General features: G+C 39.6%; 1 protein-coding gene across 1 annotated transcript; it reads left to right on the top strand.

Annotated features, from left to right (window-relative positions):
• The first annotated feature begins 659 nt into the window (after positions 1–659).
• Positions 660–15,379, top strand: DLEU7 (deleted in lymphocytic leukemia, 7). Its single transcript, XM_023536686.1, is given in 3 exon segments — positions 660–1,103; positions 1,105–1,119; positions 15,173–15,379. Coding segments are annotated over 3 exon segments (666 nt in total).
• The last annotated feature ends 827 nt before the right edge of the window (positions 15,380–16,206 follow it).

Raw genomic sequence — 16,206 nt, 5'->3', positions numbered from 1 at the left:
TGATACCACTTCCGCGGTCAGGCTCTTGGAGCACTTGTGGTAAAGCAGAGAAATGCAGAACTTCGAGACACACTAGTTCCTTTCTTCTGTTTGGGAAACTCCGGGCCTTGAAGGCTACTCCGAGAAGATCCTGAAAATTCCCCCAGGGCTGAGGGAGGGAGGAGGATAAGGCACAATCTTCCTTTGTGAGTTTTTCTCTGGTTCTTCACACTTTCTCTCCCGGGTGAGTCTTTTACACTCACCCCCCGCCCCCCGGCCCTCAGGGCTTGAATGGTCTCTGGCAGACATCCTTCAAAGGAGAAGGGGGAGGGATAATACTACAGATAGATGCACCCGCACAAAGCAGCACGTTTTCCCACAAAACCCTGGAGAAGAGGAAGAACCAGAGCTCAGCATTTGGCCGATCATCAAGTGCACGCGGAGCAGCAGTTGAAGCAGCCTTGTGTTCTAACAAGGCTATTCGGACTTAAAGCGAATGCTGGGGCCAGCGCGGGTCACCGACTGTGGGCCAGGGGTAGGGCCGGCCCCACACATCGAGAGGCAGGGAGGCGGAGGAGCCAAGGGTTAGGAAATGTGACCTTGGCGACCCCCAAACGCCCCGCCTCTTTCGCTCGCTGCTCCACCTGCACGCGGTGCGCGCGGAGCCGGCGGCAGAGGCGATGGCTAGCCCCGCGCCCTTAGTGTCTTCCATCAGCCACCAAATGCTGGCTTTGTAGACCCTGCAGCTGCTGTAGCAGGAGTGAGGGTGGGGGGACCGTCCCGGCGCCCCAAAGAATCCGCGCAACCCAGACCACGTGTCCGCCGCTCCAGCGCGTCGCTCAGGCCCGCTGCGGGCCGAGCCAGGGTTGGGGTGCGAGGAGGGCAGTTGGGGCAAGGGGTCCAAGAATGAGGAGTCCGGGTTGCGGGCGAGCTCTCCAGAGGTGGAGGTGGTGCGAGGAGCAGAGTGGGGCGCGGAGCTGGGGCCCTTTCCCCGGGGTCGCGAGCCCTGCACCCTGGCCCGAATGGCAATGCGCAGCGTGCTGGCCCGCGTGGTGGACTCGACCTCGGAGCTGGTCAGCCTGGAGCAGACACTGCTGGGCCCCCTTCAGCCAGAGCGGTCCTTCCCCCATCCACCTAAAGGTGAGTCTGGCCTCCAGCATCCCCCATCCCCCACCTCAGCGCAGAATCTGCCTGCAGGGCGCAGGAGGCTCTTGCAGGTCTCGGCTGCGGGGCTCAGAGACCGGGTGGGGCCACAGGATATCAAGCGGAGCTGCCCATGGTGTTTCACCCCTCTGAAGAGTGCAGCGGGGAGGTGACACGCCGGAGACTCGCCACTTGGGGCAGGGAACTCGGGGCCCATCTGGGGCCTAGGCTGCGTGAGGAACTGTGACCGGCAGGAGGCTTCCCAAAGGCCTCTGGAACTCCTTCCTAGCGCACATAAATCGGCTTCCTGCTCCAGCTGAAGGCTTTTTCCACAGGTGCAGTTTCTAGGCTTGGAAGACAGAATCCCCTAGTCCCCCTTCCAAATTAATCGCCCTTCCTCCAGAGCCTTAAATATACGTATTAAGTTTCCTCTGCTTTTTTTTTTTTATGACGAAATCGCCTACATTAATTTAAAGTTCTTTCAAGCTTATGAATCGCAATTATTTTTGCATAAATACAGTTCCTCGCAGAGCTCAGGGACCTTACAGAGCCCTCCTAAATTCTCATAGAGTCCCGGGTGTTGAAGCGTGAATACTAATGCTAACTTCCTGCTAAATCGTGCAGCTCATATTTGTAGGACGCAGTTTCCCCTTAAGGTACCAAACTAGTTAGCCAGGAAATAAAGCAGCTGCCGTCCAAGGTGAGTGGAATCATAGAAACCTGGGGGTCTGGATTCCAGCATTGGGTTTGCCATTAATCAACTTAATTGGTTTAAGGTCATAAATCACTTTGAGACCTGGCTTTCCAATTCTGACCTGGAACATTGCTTTATTCATTCCCCTTGGGAGTCTATCAGAAGGAAATGGGGGAGGGGTGATGAAGAAAGCTTGGAGTACTTCTCAGGAATTACCATTCTAGCTCTACAAGCCAAAGTTTCGGAGAAAATTGCTATATTAGAATGCATTATACACTGTACAAGACATTTAAAAATCGAACACAATAAAGCATATCATATACCCAAATAAGCATTGTTACTCTATACTCAATCTCCTCACTATCGACATTTTCTCTGGACAACTGTTGTGTGTGTGTGTGTGTGTGTGTGTGTGTGTGTGTGTGGGAGGGCGAGTTGTCCTATGCATTATAGGGTGCTTAGCAGCATCTCTGGCCTCTACCCACGAGATGCCAGCAACATACACACACCCAACCAAGTATTGCCAAATGTGTGGGGGGTAGGAGGGGCGGCGGAGGGGGCGGGGCGCAACTAGACCACCTCTAGACGTGAAGTCCTACTCCACTTACCTTAGAGTGTTAAATAATAAAGCTGCATTTCACCAATACTCTCAAATGTAAGATGCACCTTTTTTTGTACCTCCAAGAAATAAAAATCTTACCAATTAAATAATGGCATACCTTTGATTTTGAGATAAAACCTAATTTCAGAGATTTTTGAAATGTGAAAAACTGCATCTTAGAATTGATGAAATTAGAAGTATTATATAATGTTAGGAGAATATATAGATTGGCAAAAAAAAAAAAAATGTTTGCTCTCTCAGGCGTTAAAGGGAAAAAAAGCACTTCAAAGACCCTGTGTGATCCAAAACCCAGGAGCAATGAAAGGGTCTGGGGCTTGTGGGGAATGAAAATTAGTTCATTATGGCAGAAGGCAAAAAAGGATGCTGGAAAGGTAAGTGGGCTCAGATGGGGAAAGGCCTGTGTGTCATGCTGAGGACCTTAGATTGTCTTGCAGGCAAAAGGTAGCCATTGGAATAATTGAGGCAAGGCCTGGAGTCTAGATAAATCATGGGAAGCAAAGCCGAGATTTGGAGAACAGGTTAGAAGATAATTGTCAGAGGGCCTGACCCAGCTGGTGGCAATGGTGTCTTCTGCTCTGGACTACACATCATGCCCATTAAGCTTCATGTGGCTGTCACTTCTACTTGGCAATCATTTTAACTCTTTCCGCTTGATTTTTTGTCCTAAACATTTTCTACCCTCAAGTTTCTTCATCCAAACCTCACCCCTCTCATTCCTTTTTCGAGAAAACTGAGGCCATCTGACTCAAATATCTTCCTTTCTACCTAAAAAATCTCATCTCCGCTCATTTTCTTTTTTGTCTCTAATAAAAAAATGCTGTTTGATTCGTACCACCCCTCCCCTGCCCTTAAGTAAATTTTTTCTCTTAAGTACTGGAACAAATTTTTCATCTGCTCCTAGAGCTTTTTCTATCAATTCCCTCCTCTCGCATTTTCTGCTGCCGCCACTCTGCCAATCCTTCTCAGTCTGTAAATGTGCTTGAAGCTTCCTTCACCTACTCAGCCCCTTGAGTCATGTTTCTTTTCTTCCTTGTCATGAGCAAACATGCAGACATCTGGTTGTGTTGCCACTTTCTAGAAGTGTCCAGAGTGCTCATTAGGAACAGAGATCTGCAGCTTTTTTTTTTTTTTTTTTTACTACTGGCATCTGCTGCTATTCACCTGCAGGAGAGTAATGAGTTTTAGGGCTCCTGAAAACAGCCAGTTTTTTTCAGATTTCTGGGAGAGAAGCAGGGAGAGATTTCTCTGGATGACTTGCCTCCTGGCCAACATCTCAGAATTTTCCCTGGTTTGAGGTTTGGAGGAAAGGTATTATCTTCATTTAGTCTGTAGAGTAATGATTATAAAGCATTTAGACATAAGGACACAGCCTTTCTAGCAGGTTGATTGTACAGACTTGGCTTCATTAATACTAGTGTTAATTCAAATAATTTGGAAGAATATTTTTTATATTTTTAAATTAAGAACATGCAGATTAATTTTATAATACCAGAATGGTTTCAGGAGGATTTGTGCTAATGGAAATGACACTTGTGTATCACTTGGAAGTATATGGAAACTTCCCGAACCTCAGTTCTCTTCTCTAGTGTTACTTGCCACCGTAAAGAGGAGGACTCACTTGAACTAAAGCCACATGGCAGGTATTAGGAACTCTGAAGTGGAGATAGCACAGCACAGCTATCAGGTCCCACAGGGCATTTCAAACCTACTGTGCCACTTCCTGCTGTAGGCTCTCGGGCTAGGAGCCTTCCTGTACCTCAGTCTCCTCACCTGAAAAGTGGGTTTAGTGATAGTTAACCTTATACGGTTATTGAGATAATGCATGTAAGGTCATAGCTAGTGGTTTCCCATAGTAAGTCTCGATATCTTTGAGCTTTTAAAATTATTATTATTGTTATTAATTGTTGTTATTACTATTAACGGGTTGATACCTCATGAATTCTTTTTAACTATTATCATGAATTCCATTCTCGATATTGATAGATCTGACCCATGAATTCTTATAAACTTTTCTGGAACCATTGGCAAAGCAAAGTTAAGATGACCCAGAGACTTCCAATAAGCCTCCTCTAACTGGAGGTCAGCTTTAGCCCATGCTCAATGGCTTAGAGATGTCATCATTAAGTAGCTCAATGATCAAACCACTGAGGATGAAGGAAATGGAAATTTCAGGCATGAAGGCAGAGAAACTCTCACCACAATAAGAATAGGTATCTTTATAGTATTGTACTTTTTTCTTAATATTCCTTTTTACATGTAGAGATTATCAAACTTACGCAAAAAAAAACAAAACAAAACATGAAATGAGTTCTTCATGGTGGATAAGAAGTGGTTAGCAATACTGATTATTGTTAAATTTGGTGGAAAGGATGGAGTTAACCAGCTTGACAAACATTTATTACAGGAGAAAACTGAGGCTCAGGAAAATTTAGGATTTTGCTGAAGATCTCACTACTGGGAAGTGATGGTCCACAATTTAAACATGGTTTTATGTGATGCTTTCTGCCAAATCACACGGCTAGCTATAGTGGGTATTATCACATTGAAATAAAGTATGTGAGAGTACATAGTTGACAGGACACAGTCATACAGGCCATGCAATGCACACCACTTGGGATGCAACAGTCACATTGTAGATTAGGTATCCTAGTCAGCTGGGGCTGCCATAACAAAATGGCAGAAATTAAACCACAGACATTCATTTTCTCACTGTTCTGTAGGCTGAGAAGTCCAAGATCAAGGTGCTAGCAAATTTGGTTTCTGGTTTCTGGTGCGAGCTCTCTTCTTTAATTTTGTAGATGGCCACCTCACTGTGTCCTCACATGACCTTTCCTCTGTGCATGTGGAGAGAGAGAGCTCTGGTGTCTCTTCCTCTTCATATAAGGACACCAATCGTATTGGATCATGGCCCCACTCATATAAGCTCATTTAACCTTATTTACCTCCCTAAAGGCCCTATCTACAAATACAGTCGTCACATGGAGGTTAGGTTTTCAACATACAAATTTTGCGGGGACATAATTCAGTTCATAACTCTGGGTGATTTGTGTGCCTCCTTACATGGTGGCCACTTTACATGGGGACAAAAAGCACCAAGTAAATGTCAAAATCATTATCAAACTAGTAATACTAGCAAGGATGCTTTAGGCCCTAGCCACCCAAAAGGAGCATAGAAATGTGCGGGACACCAAAAGGAAGCCAGGCTAGGATGTTACAGCTGCTGAAATAGACCGACTCACAGAGACCATTAACAAGCCAATTATGAAGTCACTGATTGAGTTTTGTCTGTCTTCCTTTGAGAGTTCAAAACATTTATAGTTGCTAAGAGTTCTTTTCTAAAGCAAGTTTCATGGAAACTATGGCTGATGCCAACTGTCGGAGGCAGAACTTTCCTGCCATTGCAGATTAAACTTGCCTGTGAGCTCACCCATTTCAATTAGCTAATTCTGGTACCAAATATTCCATCACTGTTTTTTTCCCCCCCCCCTATAGAGCAAGAGAAGTGGTTTTAAAACTGTTGGCTTTGGTTGCACAGTCATTGTAGTGCTCTTTGCAAACTGCAAGTGTGAATATTGGGTTACTCAGAGGAAGACATTGGTGATGAGTGCTCTTTTGTCCATTACCATTAGTTAGCAAAGCCAAAAACCACCATTACCACCATCACCACCACCGCCACCACCATTACAAAAAGCATCAGTTAGTGAAGCCAGTTTCTGGAAATTTAGAATTGTGTCTTCAAAAATTACTCACATACTATTGAAAAAAAAAAGGTGCTCACAGTCATATCATTAGTAGTCATAGCCAGGGGATTGCTGCTGACTTGAGACGAAATTGTGATTATATGTTAGAAAAAGGCCCAGTGATTGCTCTAATAGTAGCTTCATTACAGCTTTGTAATTCTATATAATGAGAATGATATGAGAACCAGGGTATTTAGGCTTTCTGAAATGAAATTTTGCAAAGGATATTGCAGGAAGGCCGTAAAACAAAACAACTTATTTTTGACGTCTTGATGGAAATGCTGCCATGCTGTATTTTACAGGTTTTGGGTTCGTCTTGTGTGCATACCTGAATCAAGTGCTTGTATCCATCACAAAGTACTTTTCACAGACTTTTCTAATGAAAATGGTGATGTGCCCAAAGCAAATGCATAAGGAACATTAGTTACTTGTGAGTGTTTACACAGGATACAGCACAAGTAAAAATATTTAATTTCCTGTGGACGATAGACTTTATGGTGAATGGCAGATACTTTGGTTCTTCATTGGGTGTTTTATTAATGCACAGTTGCATATCTATTTGAGATTGATCTGGGTTTTAGTCAACTGGTGACTGCTCTAAGCCCTATGAATTTGTAGTTCAAAGCCAAATGTTGATGAACCAAGTGAACTTAATGACAATTTGTAGCATACTGTTTCTGATAGTATGGTTTTCACAATATCCCTCTAAATAGAGAAACGACATTCCCATTTTATATACACATCCAGTATGGAGAATTGTAAGGGGTCTGGGAAGAGGGTTTGTGTTCCTTTGTAGGGTTCAGAGCTGGGAGGCTTTAGTGGAGAGTGGTCTACTTGCCAGGCTGAATCTCATTTAGGCCAGGCTCCATCACAGAAAGCTGGGGAAAAGCTCATTCTTTCTTTAATACTCTCTGTAGAGGACATTAGGCATTCAGGGAGAGCGAGAGAGGAAAATGTGAAAAGAAACAAGTTTGTGGAAGCCATTGTAAGAGAATATATCTCAAGACATGACTGTTTTGAAAAGAATCAACTTATTTTAAAGCTGGTGGTTAAGGGAATATGAACTGATTTATGATTTATGTAGACATAGAAGTGATTTTGAAGATGACGTGGTAGGAAAAAACCAAAAACCTTCCTTTTGGATTGTTTAAAAGTTATCTGCATTTTGGAGCCTATAAAGTCATATTGTATTTCAAATTTATTATCCATTGGTATTGGTTTCAGAAAACAAGCTTTGAAAATGACTCCTGCTGCCAGATTCTTTTTGCCTTCAAGCCTTCGGTGTTGATGGGAATGTTTATTTTCAGAAAGAAGCTAAAAAGGGGCTTAACTTTTCTTCCCTTTTTGGACTCTGCAGGTGCATTTTAAGTTGCTCAAGGACTCCAGATGTGCATATTAATAAACATAATGCAGAAAAGTTCAAGTGTTGTGGTTTTTCTAAGAGACCTCCCTTACACCAAGTAAAAGAGAACAGAGCAGAGGAAGGGAGAGCTCCAGCTAGGTTTCTGATTAGCTAGGAGTTGGCCATACATTGGGTACAGAAGGTTCCATGCCTTGAATATCTTCCAGTTGGCCAAGACTTCTCAATTATGTTGCAGGAAAGAGGGATGGGCCAACAGTCCAACCTTTAGTTTGTATCTGATCAAGGCCAATTTGAGCTTTGTAAAACTCAAAACACTCAGTTAACCTTAAAAAAATAGTGTGAATATAGCCAAAAATAAACATGCAACAATTCACTTGTAGACAGTTTTATTCCATCCCCAAAGCTAGTTTAGTGCCTCCTCTGCTTGTTCCCATGGTGTCCCTGTTCATCCCATTGTGGCATCTATAGCTCTGTTGATGGCCAGTCTGTTGGCCAGACTGTCTCCCCTACTGAACAGTGAGCTCTGCATTCTGAGTCATCATGGCACTGGGCCCAATTTCTGATTTGGGATTGGTCTTTGATGAACATCTGAGTTTTGAAAGGGAGGTTAATTCTAGCTCTGTCACTCTGTTGTGTAATTTCGGTATATCGTTTAATCTCTTCAAGCCACATTTCTTTTCATCTCTAATATTTGTGGACTCTTGTGAGCACTGAGTGAGACAAGGTACGTAAGGAGCCTCACTTGGAGCCCAGCGCCTCCTAGGTGCTCAGTATCATACGCCAGACCAGTGTTCTTAAAGCTCTGGTTTGCCATGTTACCCCCGTGTTTGGAAGTCTCCAGGGAATTTACTGTGACACTGAAGACTCCACACTAGCTTATATTTCTGGTTCAAAACACCAAACTCTGTTCTTTTCAGACTGATCTCCCAGTCCTAGTCCTTGCTTGGCTTCAGGCTATGCTTATGTTACCCATTCTAATTGCAGAGGCCATCTCTTCCCTGTGAGTCAAATATGGCTTTCCTCGACACCACCTGTAGTGTCTGTACAGTCTTCCCCACCTACCACTTCTCTGATGCTTCACACAAAACTCATGTCCTTCTGCAAAGGTTGGCAAAAAAAAAGTTTGGTTTTAAAAAAATGTTTATCCTGGTAAAAAAATACATGACATAAAATTTACCATTTTCAATGTGTGGTTCACTAGTGTCAAGTACATTAACATTGTTGTGAAACCAATCTCCTTAATTTTTTCATATTAAAAATATGAAAGTTTATACCCATTAAACAATAATTTCCCATTTTCTACTCCCCAACTCCAGCCCCTGGCAGCCACCATTCTACTTCCTCTCTTTATGAGTTTAACTGCTCTAGGTACCACATGTAAGTAGAATCATATAGTATTTGTCCTTTTGTGACTGACTTATTTCACTTAGCATAATGTCCTCAAGGTTCATTTATACTGTAGCATGTGTCAGAATTTCCTTCCTTTTTAAGGCTGAATGTATTTACCACATTTTGTTTATCCATTCATTTGTCAATAGACACTTGAGCTGCTTCTGCCTCTTGGCTCATGTAAATAGTGCTGCTATGAACATGGGTTTGCAAATATCTCTTAGAGTTCCTGCTTTGAATTCTTGGATGTATGCACAGAAGTGGAATTGTTGGATCACATGGTAATTTCAGATTTACTTTTTTCGAGGAAACTCATACTGCATTCTATAGTGGCTGCATGTTTTTCCATTCCCACTGGCAGTGCCAGGGGTTCCAATTTCTCCACATTCTTGCCAAGATTTATTTTCAGTTTTTTTGACAGTAGCCATCCTAATGCATATGAGGTGAACTTGGCCATTCTTTTTGAGCCTTAATCTTATTCTGTGTGATATCTCTACTGAAGAGTTTAATAGTTTTATCTCACCAATTAGATTCCAAGTTTCTATAGAGCATATTTTTCTTTTCTTTTTTCCCCTTCCTTCTCCTGCTGTCCGTGCTGATCTCCCATGTAGCAGAGTACTTTACTCATAACCTTAGACTAACAGAGTGCTTTATAAATACCAAGTTTGCATTTCCATGAGCTAATTTGACCATAACAGGCTGTCCAGGTGGTAGCTATTATTGTTTCCATTTTACAGATGAGAACACTAAATATTCCATAGCTAAAATATTTTTGTCCAGAGATGGCCTATCAAAGGAGCAAAGCCAGGGCTCTGATGGCAAGTCCAATGCTCCAGTGACGGAATGAGCTCTGCATCCCAGGGGTCCTGTAGCTCCCTGGGGACTGCCTATCCTAACCTCTATGAGATTCCTTTTGCCATTTAAGGTAATGTATTCACAGGTTCTGAGGATGAGGACATGGATGTCTTTGGGAAGCCATTATTCTGCCTGTAATGTATTCACAGGTTCTGAGGATGAAGACATGGATGTCTTTGGGAAGCCATTATTCTGCCTATCAGCTAATCATTTAGAAGAAATGTTCTGAAAACTAGAGCTATGGGTTGTCTCCCAAGCACATGAGTTTCTCCAGTGTGGCCAAGAAAGTTTTGGACAACCACGTATAGGTATGCTCTAGAAAGGATTCACACATCAAAACAAGCTTTGTATGAACATTGTGCAGTGCTTAGATTATGAGTCTAGAAATGTCTGCTCTTCTATAGAATTGGGTTTTTGTATTTTTTGTATTTTATATTTTTACCATAGCCCTCATCACATTTCACTGGATGTTTGGATATATGCTCTGTGTGTCTTATTCCCCTTACTAGGTTATAAGCTCTTTAGAGACCAGGTACCACATCTTATCATCTTTTATCCAATGTAATCAATTGGGTTGTTGAAACTTGATACACATTTGAAATAAATTTAACTGATTCGTAAACTGAATTAAACAGGCTGAGACCATTGTCCCAATAGATTCACTGAGTCACTCACTTTAAAATGTAAATGCTGGCCATCAATTTGGACCACTGTAGCAATCAATATGTTTTATATCCAAAGTATGAAATTACATAAGGCTTTAGAAGTTCCAAAACCTGCTTTTACTTTGCTCAGCCATAGTGTAATTTTGCACAAAGAACAATGTAGGATATTACACAATTTCTGGAAGCATCTGGGACTTGCTAAATAAAAGCTACTGAGAGGATATGCCCTGTCATTGAATTGAAAGCACATAAGTGAAATCATCACCAATATTGATCATGTGAATTCCTACTGAAAGCCCATGAACAACTTAATATGCTGTTTCCTCAATGCTGTGATTCGTGGCCCCACTGTATGCAGCAGAAACAGGAGAGGTTTGATTGGAATCCATGGTGATTGGATCCATAGTTGGCCTTTAGACCTTCTAGAAAGGAAGAGAAGCAACCACCTGTTTTATTTTCCCCTTCCCTGGCTTAAGAGTCCCATGGAAAGCTATTCCTATTAATTTGTTTTCTTTGACTGTTAATATATTTGAGAAAGGATGAAAAGGAAACACTGTACTAAAATAGTAAAATAAAGAGACTTTGCAAAGCTTGCCAGAGATCTGAAGTTTACCCAGTGCCTTGGGGATCAGTACAGCCCGGCAGTGGAATTTTATTATATATATATATAATTTTCCCCAAATGATGCCTTCTTTGATTCTTTATAGTGAACTTGAAGTTGACTTCAGATTTTAGGCCCACAGATATACTTTTAAAGGCATCTTCATCTTCTTTGGATGATGAATATCTTTGCAGACTGGCTAATAGGCACACATCTGCACACATTTCAATGCTTCCTTCTAGTTTGAATTTCCCTTTGCATGTTTCTTTGATCCTCCCACTTTGTACTTAGAATCGGATTACTTCTATAAAGCAAGTGGACAATTTCCCTTAGTGTGGATCTACAGGACGTAGTCCAGAGTCATTTCCCATCTCCTTTCCCATTCCAAAGCAACATGCTCCAGCAATATAGGTTGCCTCATGAATTATGAGGCAGATCATCTACGTAGTCCCTTGATACCTTCTGAGCAAAAATGAGCGACACACGAAGGCAGGGACTCAAGAATGCTTTAAGAGAGAAAAAAAAGAAAGAAAGAAAAAGAAGCATGGTAGCCAGCGAATCCTTGAGTAAGGGGACTCTGTAGCATGTTTATCTTTCCTTCCCAGCACCTAGCTTACACTGTGATCCCACTGCCACTGTTTGCTGAATTGAATAAATGGATGTTTGTTTTGTTTCTTGGAAGAAGTTCTCTAATAAACATTTTGCCAGACAACCAGATTTTCTCACCCAAGTGACAAAGTTTTTATTAAGGACAAGAATAACTTTTTTTTTCTTTTTTTCTGTATAAAATTAGGAAGAAAACTCTAGTTCCTCATCAAAGTTTGGCTTAATGTTTTGTTATTCCTTTCGTTTTATTTTGGATTACCCATTTTTCTTTTCCTAAATTATTGAGTTGAATTCTTAGCTCATGGTTTTTCATTGATTATTCTTTACTTACATAAGCATTTAAGTCTACATATTTCTCTTTGTAGCTATATAGCCCACAAATGCGTGATATAGTATTTCCATAAATGTTTAGTATAAAGCATTTTAAAATTTCAATTATTTCTTCATTGACCCATGAATATTTACAAGTGAATTTTTAAGTCATACATGTTTTGAGAACATTATCTATGTTATTGATTTCTTACTTATTTGCATTGTGATTTGTATGATATAGACTTTGATTTGATGTTCATTAAGATTTGCTTTGTGGAATATTATATGATAGTTGGATTTCATAAATATTCCAAATATCTTTGAGAATAATGTATATTAGTTTATCTTCATTGGACCAAGTTTGTGATTAGTGTTTCAATCTTTTCACTCTAGGCTGATTGTTTTGTTTGATCTATTAGTTTCTGAGAAAGTTGGGTTAAAATGTTTTTATGTTTGTGGATTAAATGTAAATTTAGGTTATCATATTAGGTACACACAAGTACAAAATTGTTATATCTTCTGGAGGAATAGCTCCTTTTATTAATTTAAGTCTATTTTATCCCTAATAATGATTTTTCTGGCTTTATTTTGGCTTTTCTTTACTTGGCATATATGTTAGTATCCATTGACTGTCAATATTTAGATATTTTTAGTTTTAAGTGTGCTGCTTGTGAACAACATATAGATTTTTAAAAATAAATCAAATCTGGTAATCACTATATGTTTTATTTGATGCTTTCTATTCACCTTACTTTATGTTTGTGTATTTCTTCATTTTTTTTTTGTTTTACCTAGATAGAACAAATAAAGTTTTAATATACTTTTCTCCTGCTGATTTTGAAGTTTTAGGTATTATTTCTCTACTTCAAGGGTAACTCTTACACATCTCACATGCATACTTAACAAGGCAGAAATTTATCAGTTTTGCCATCTTTCTCTTGAATAAATGCAATGCGTTAGAATGTATCTCTATCCTAAATGTTACTACTGTTTAGCATTTTAGAATCATCTTGATTTGAAAACCCCAAGTTAGTTATTATAATTTTTGTTTTGAGCAATCAAATCTTTAGATTTATACCATATTTTAAATTTCTTTGTTCACTGTCGCTTCTTACATCTTATTTTTGCCTTCTTCATTGAATTTCCTCTTTCTGAATTATATCTTTAGGAAGATCTGACAGTGAAGGTCTATTTGTGGCAACTCCTTTTAAATGAAAGTATATTTATTTTACCCTGATAGTTTAGACTTTTTTAAAAAATTTGGGTTGACAGTTATTCAAGGTCATTATTCCATTCTTTTCTTCAGTTGTTGTGACTTAGAAGTTCACTGTCTGTGTTGTCATCTCTTAAATCCCATTTATCTTTTTCTCTCCGGTTACTTTTAAGAGTAGTTTCGTAATAAGAGTTTAGATTTGGATCTCATTTAACTTTTTCTGCTCAAGGCTGTTTTATTTCCTGATACATTTCTTGGATCAATTTAGATAATTCTTATTCATTGTTCTCTTTTAATATTGCCTCTATCCCTTTCTCTGTCTCGACTTTCCTGGAGGTTTATCTGTTGGACTTCGTCATTCTGTCATCCATGTTGTTTAATCTCTCATTCATATTTGCCATGTCTTAAACTTTTTATTTTGTATTCTGGGCAATTTCCCCATATTTATCATTCGCTTTACTAATCCTCACTCCAGATGTATTTATTTGGGTGTTTTAACTACCCACTGAGTATTTGTCCTGATATTTGTATTTGGTTCTTTTTCAAGCCTGATTTTTCTTTAAACATTTTTTGATTCCTTCTTTTATGTCTTTAATCATTTTAAGCATACTTTATAGTTTCTATCTGAAATTCTTGGAGTTTCATCCTGCTGTACGTTGTATCTGCTGTGTCATGGTAAATGTATTTCACATTTCATATTCTGAGTTTGTCTTTGACAGACTCTATGAGAATACTGCTGTGGGGTATAGGCTGTGAATATGTTCGTGGAATAGTCTTTTGTTTGCTTTTGCCATGTGTCCATGGATATGTCAGCCCAGCTCCAAATTTTAAGTCAATTTCTTAGCACGAATGTTCCCAGAACATGTATATGGTATAGAGGCTACTCCAAACTTAAACTACTCTTTAGTACCCATCCACAGTTACACATTCTTGGGGCAACTTTACCTCTATCCCAAAACCAGCTCAAAAGAGACCAACTTTCTTTTCTTAATGAGTATTGGAGGGCAGCTAAAGTAATCTATTTTTCCTTTATTTCCAGCCCTTGGAGATTTCCATTACTTTCTTGCAAGCTCAGAGATGAAGTTTGTTCTATTTTATTTAGAATTCAGTAGGTTTTGAAGAAACTAAGTGTGCCATGTTGCCAGAACCAGAAGTCTGTGGGAAGTCACTTCCATTTATTTAACAATAAATTATATGATGTGGAGCAGTTTCAGTGTACTATTTACATGTTATAGATTTTAGAATGTGAAACATTTGGGGATTAAAAATCAATTTAATTAAACTCCCTGGGAACTATTCTTTCTAAATTTGCATTGGAAACATCTTGAGACTGTGTTCATTAAATACCAAATCCTGTATTGGAACCTTGAAGACAGTGAGTATAGAATAATAGGAGCAGAGGCTGTTTGTGTACTTGTCAAAGCTCTTTTAGGAATAAATAACAGAAGCTCAACTCCAAATGGCTTAGGTGAAAAAGGATATTTACTGACTCAGCTGAAGAATCTTGGGGTTTATTGTTTAAGTATAACTAGGCTGACATGCTCAGAAAATGTTATTAGAATCAGTCTTTTTTAATCTTTCGGGTCTATTTTTTTTGTTTTTTTTCTGCATTGGCTTTGTTCTCATTTGGATTCTCCTGTTATGGTGGTAAGATGTTTTCCAACAGCCCCAGTTAAAGAGAGCTTCTCTTTCGCAATCTAGCAAATATTCTGCAACTGTAGGTTTTGGCCTGTGTTGGGTTGCCTGTCCATCCCTGACCAATCTAATTGGCTGAGGGGGGGATATGCTCTGACTGGCCTGGTCACTGGTGTTGTGGAGTGGGGTCTGCTTTAGTCACACCACACAGGCTGAGAATGGAGGAGAGTAGTTCTCTGAGAGAAAAATTGGAGTGGTATCATCAGAGATGAGAATGGAAGCTGGATACACAAAGTACAACAAATGTCCCTTATAACCTATCTAACTGCTTATTTCTGTTTGCTGTTCATTTCAGGACAGTGTTGAGTTTAGAAATATCTGCAGTCATTTGGCTCTACAAATTGAAGGACAGCAGTTTGACAGATATTTGAATGCTGCCCACCAGTGTTTGAAGACAATAGTCAAGAAGCTGTTTCAGTCACTTGCTAACCTTCTTTCTGATGCTCATGTGGTAGCTTGTGCTTCCTTGAGACAGATCTTATAGAATCTTCCAGACGTATGAGTGTTTAAGACACTGGAATCAAAACCACAACTTAGCACTGCTAAGTGAACTGGAGACCTTACCTTCCTAATTGAATCAGCAGACAATGGATGCTTTTACTCTCACTAAGGAGGTACTTTGGTAACATATACAGCAGTCTGACCAGTGGCATCTGTACCCTTCAGAATTGTAACATGTTGGTGAAAAAAATTTAAAGCAGTACTTCACATTTTAAAATACGTTTACACATTTGCTGACTTTTTTGATTGAAATATATTCCACTTTGTGGAACTGATATGTGTCTATATGTATATATATTTATTAATTCATCTTAAGTATTAGTTTTTAATGGAATGATATATGAATCTATATTTACATTAATGTAGGTCTATGAGGTTTAATATGGTTATTTATATGATTAAAACTCCATGGTTCTTAAAATTATCTTGACTAAATGAGATATTTGATAATTGATATGTTCTATTTATTAAGCACCTCATTTTTTTTGTTATGAGAGTGATCTCATAACAAAATAACTTACTGTTAATAACATATTAATAACTTACTGTTGGGCAGAGAAGAGCTGCTTCTAAACCTTGTGCTTTCATATATTGATTTGTAAATTTAAAATGATAATGAGCTATGAAGTACCAAGGATATATGACACGTAAATACAAAGAACACTATTATTAAAGTCATGTGGAAAAATCTAGTTCTTCTTACTGTTTCTAAATATTCCACTTGAAGTAGGAAGTTCTTGTGAAAAAAAGAGGAGGGAATACTGGCAGATTTTCCTATTTAGAGCTAGGAAAAGAGGGTGACTTTTTTTGTGACAATGATCTGCACAT

The sequence above is a fragment of the Pteropus vampyrus genome, unplaced genomic scaffold, assembly GCF_000151845.1.
Source record: "Pteropus vampyrus isolate Shadow unplaced genomic scaffold, Pvam_2.0 Scaffold167, whole genome shotgun sequence".
Lineage (NCBI taxonomy): Eukaryota > Metazoa > Chordata > Mammalia > Chiroptera > Pteropodidae > Pteropus > Pteropus vampyrus.
Note: the sequence above shows the minus strand (reverse complement) of the source record. Positions and strands in the feature narration are given on the sequence as shown.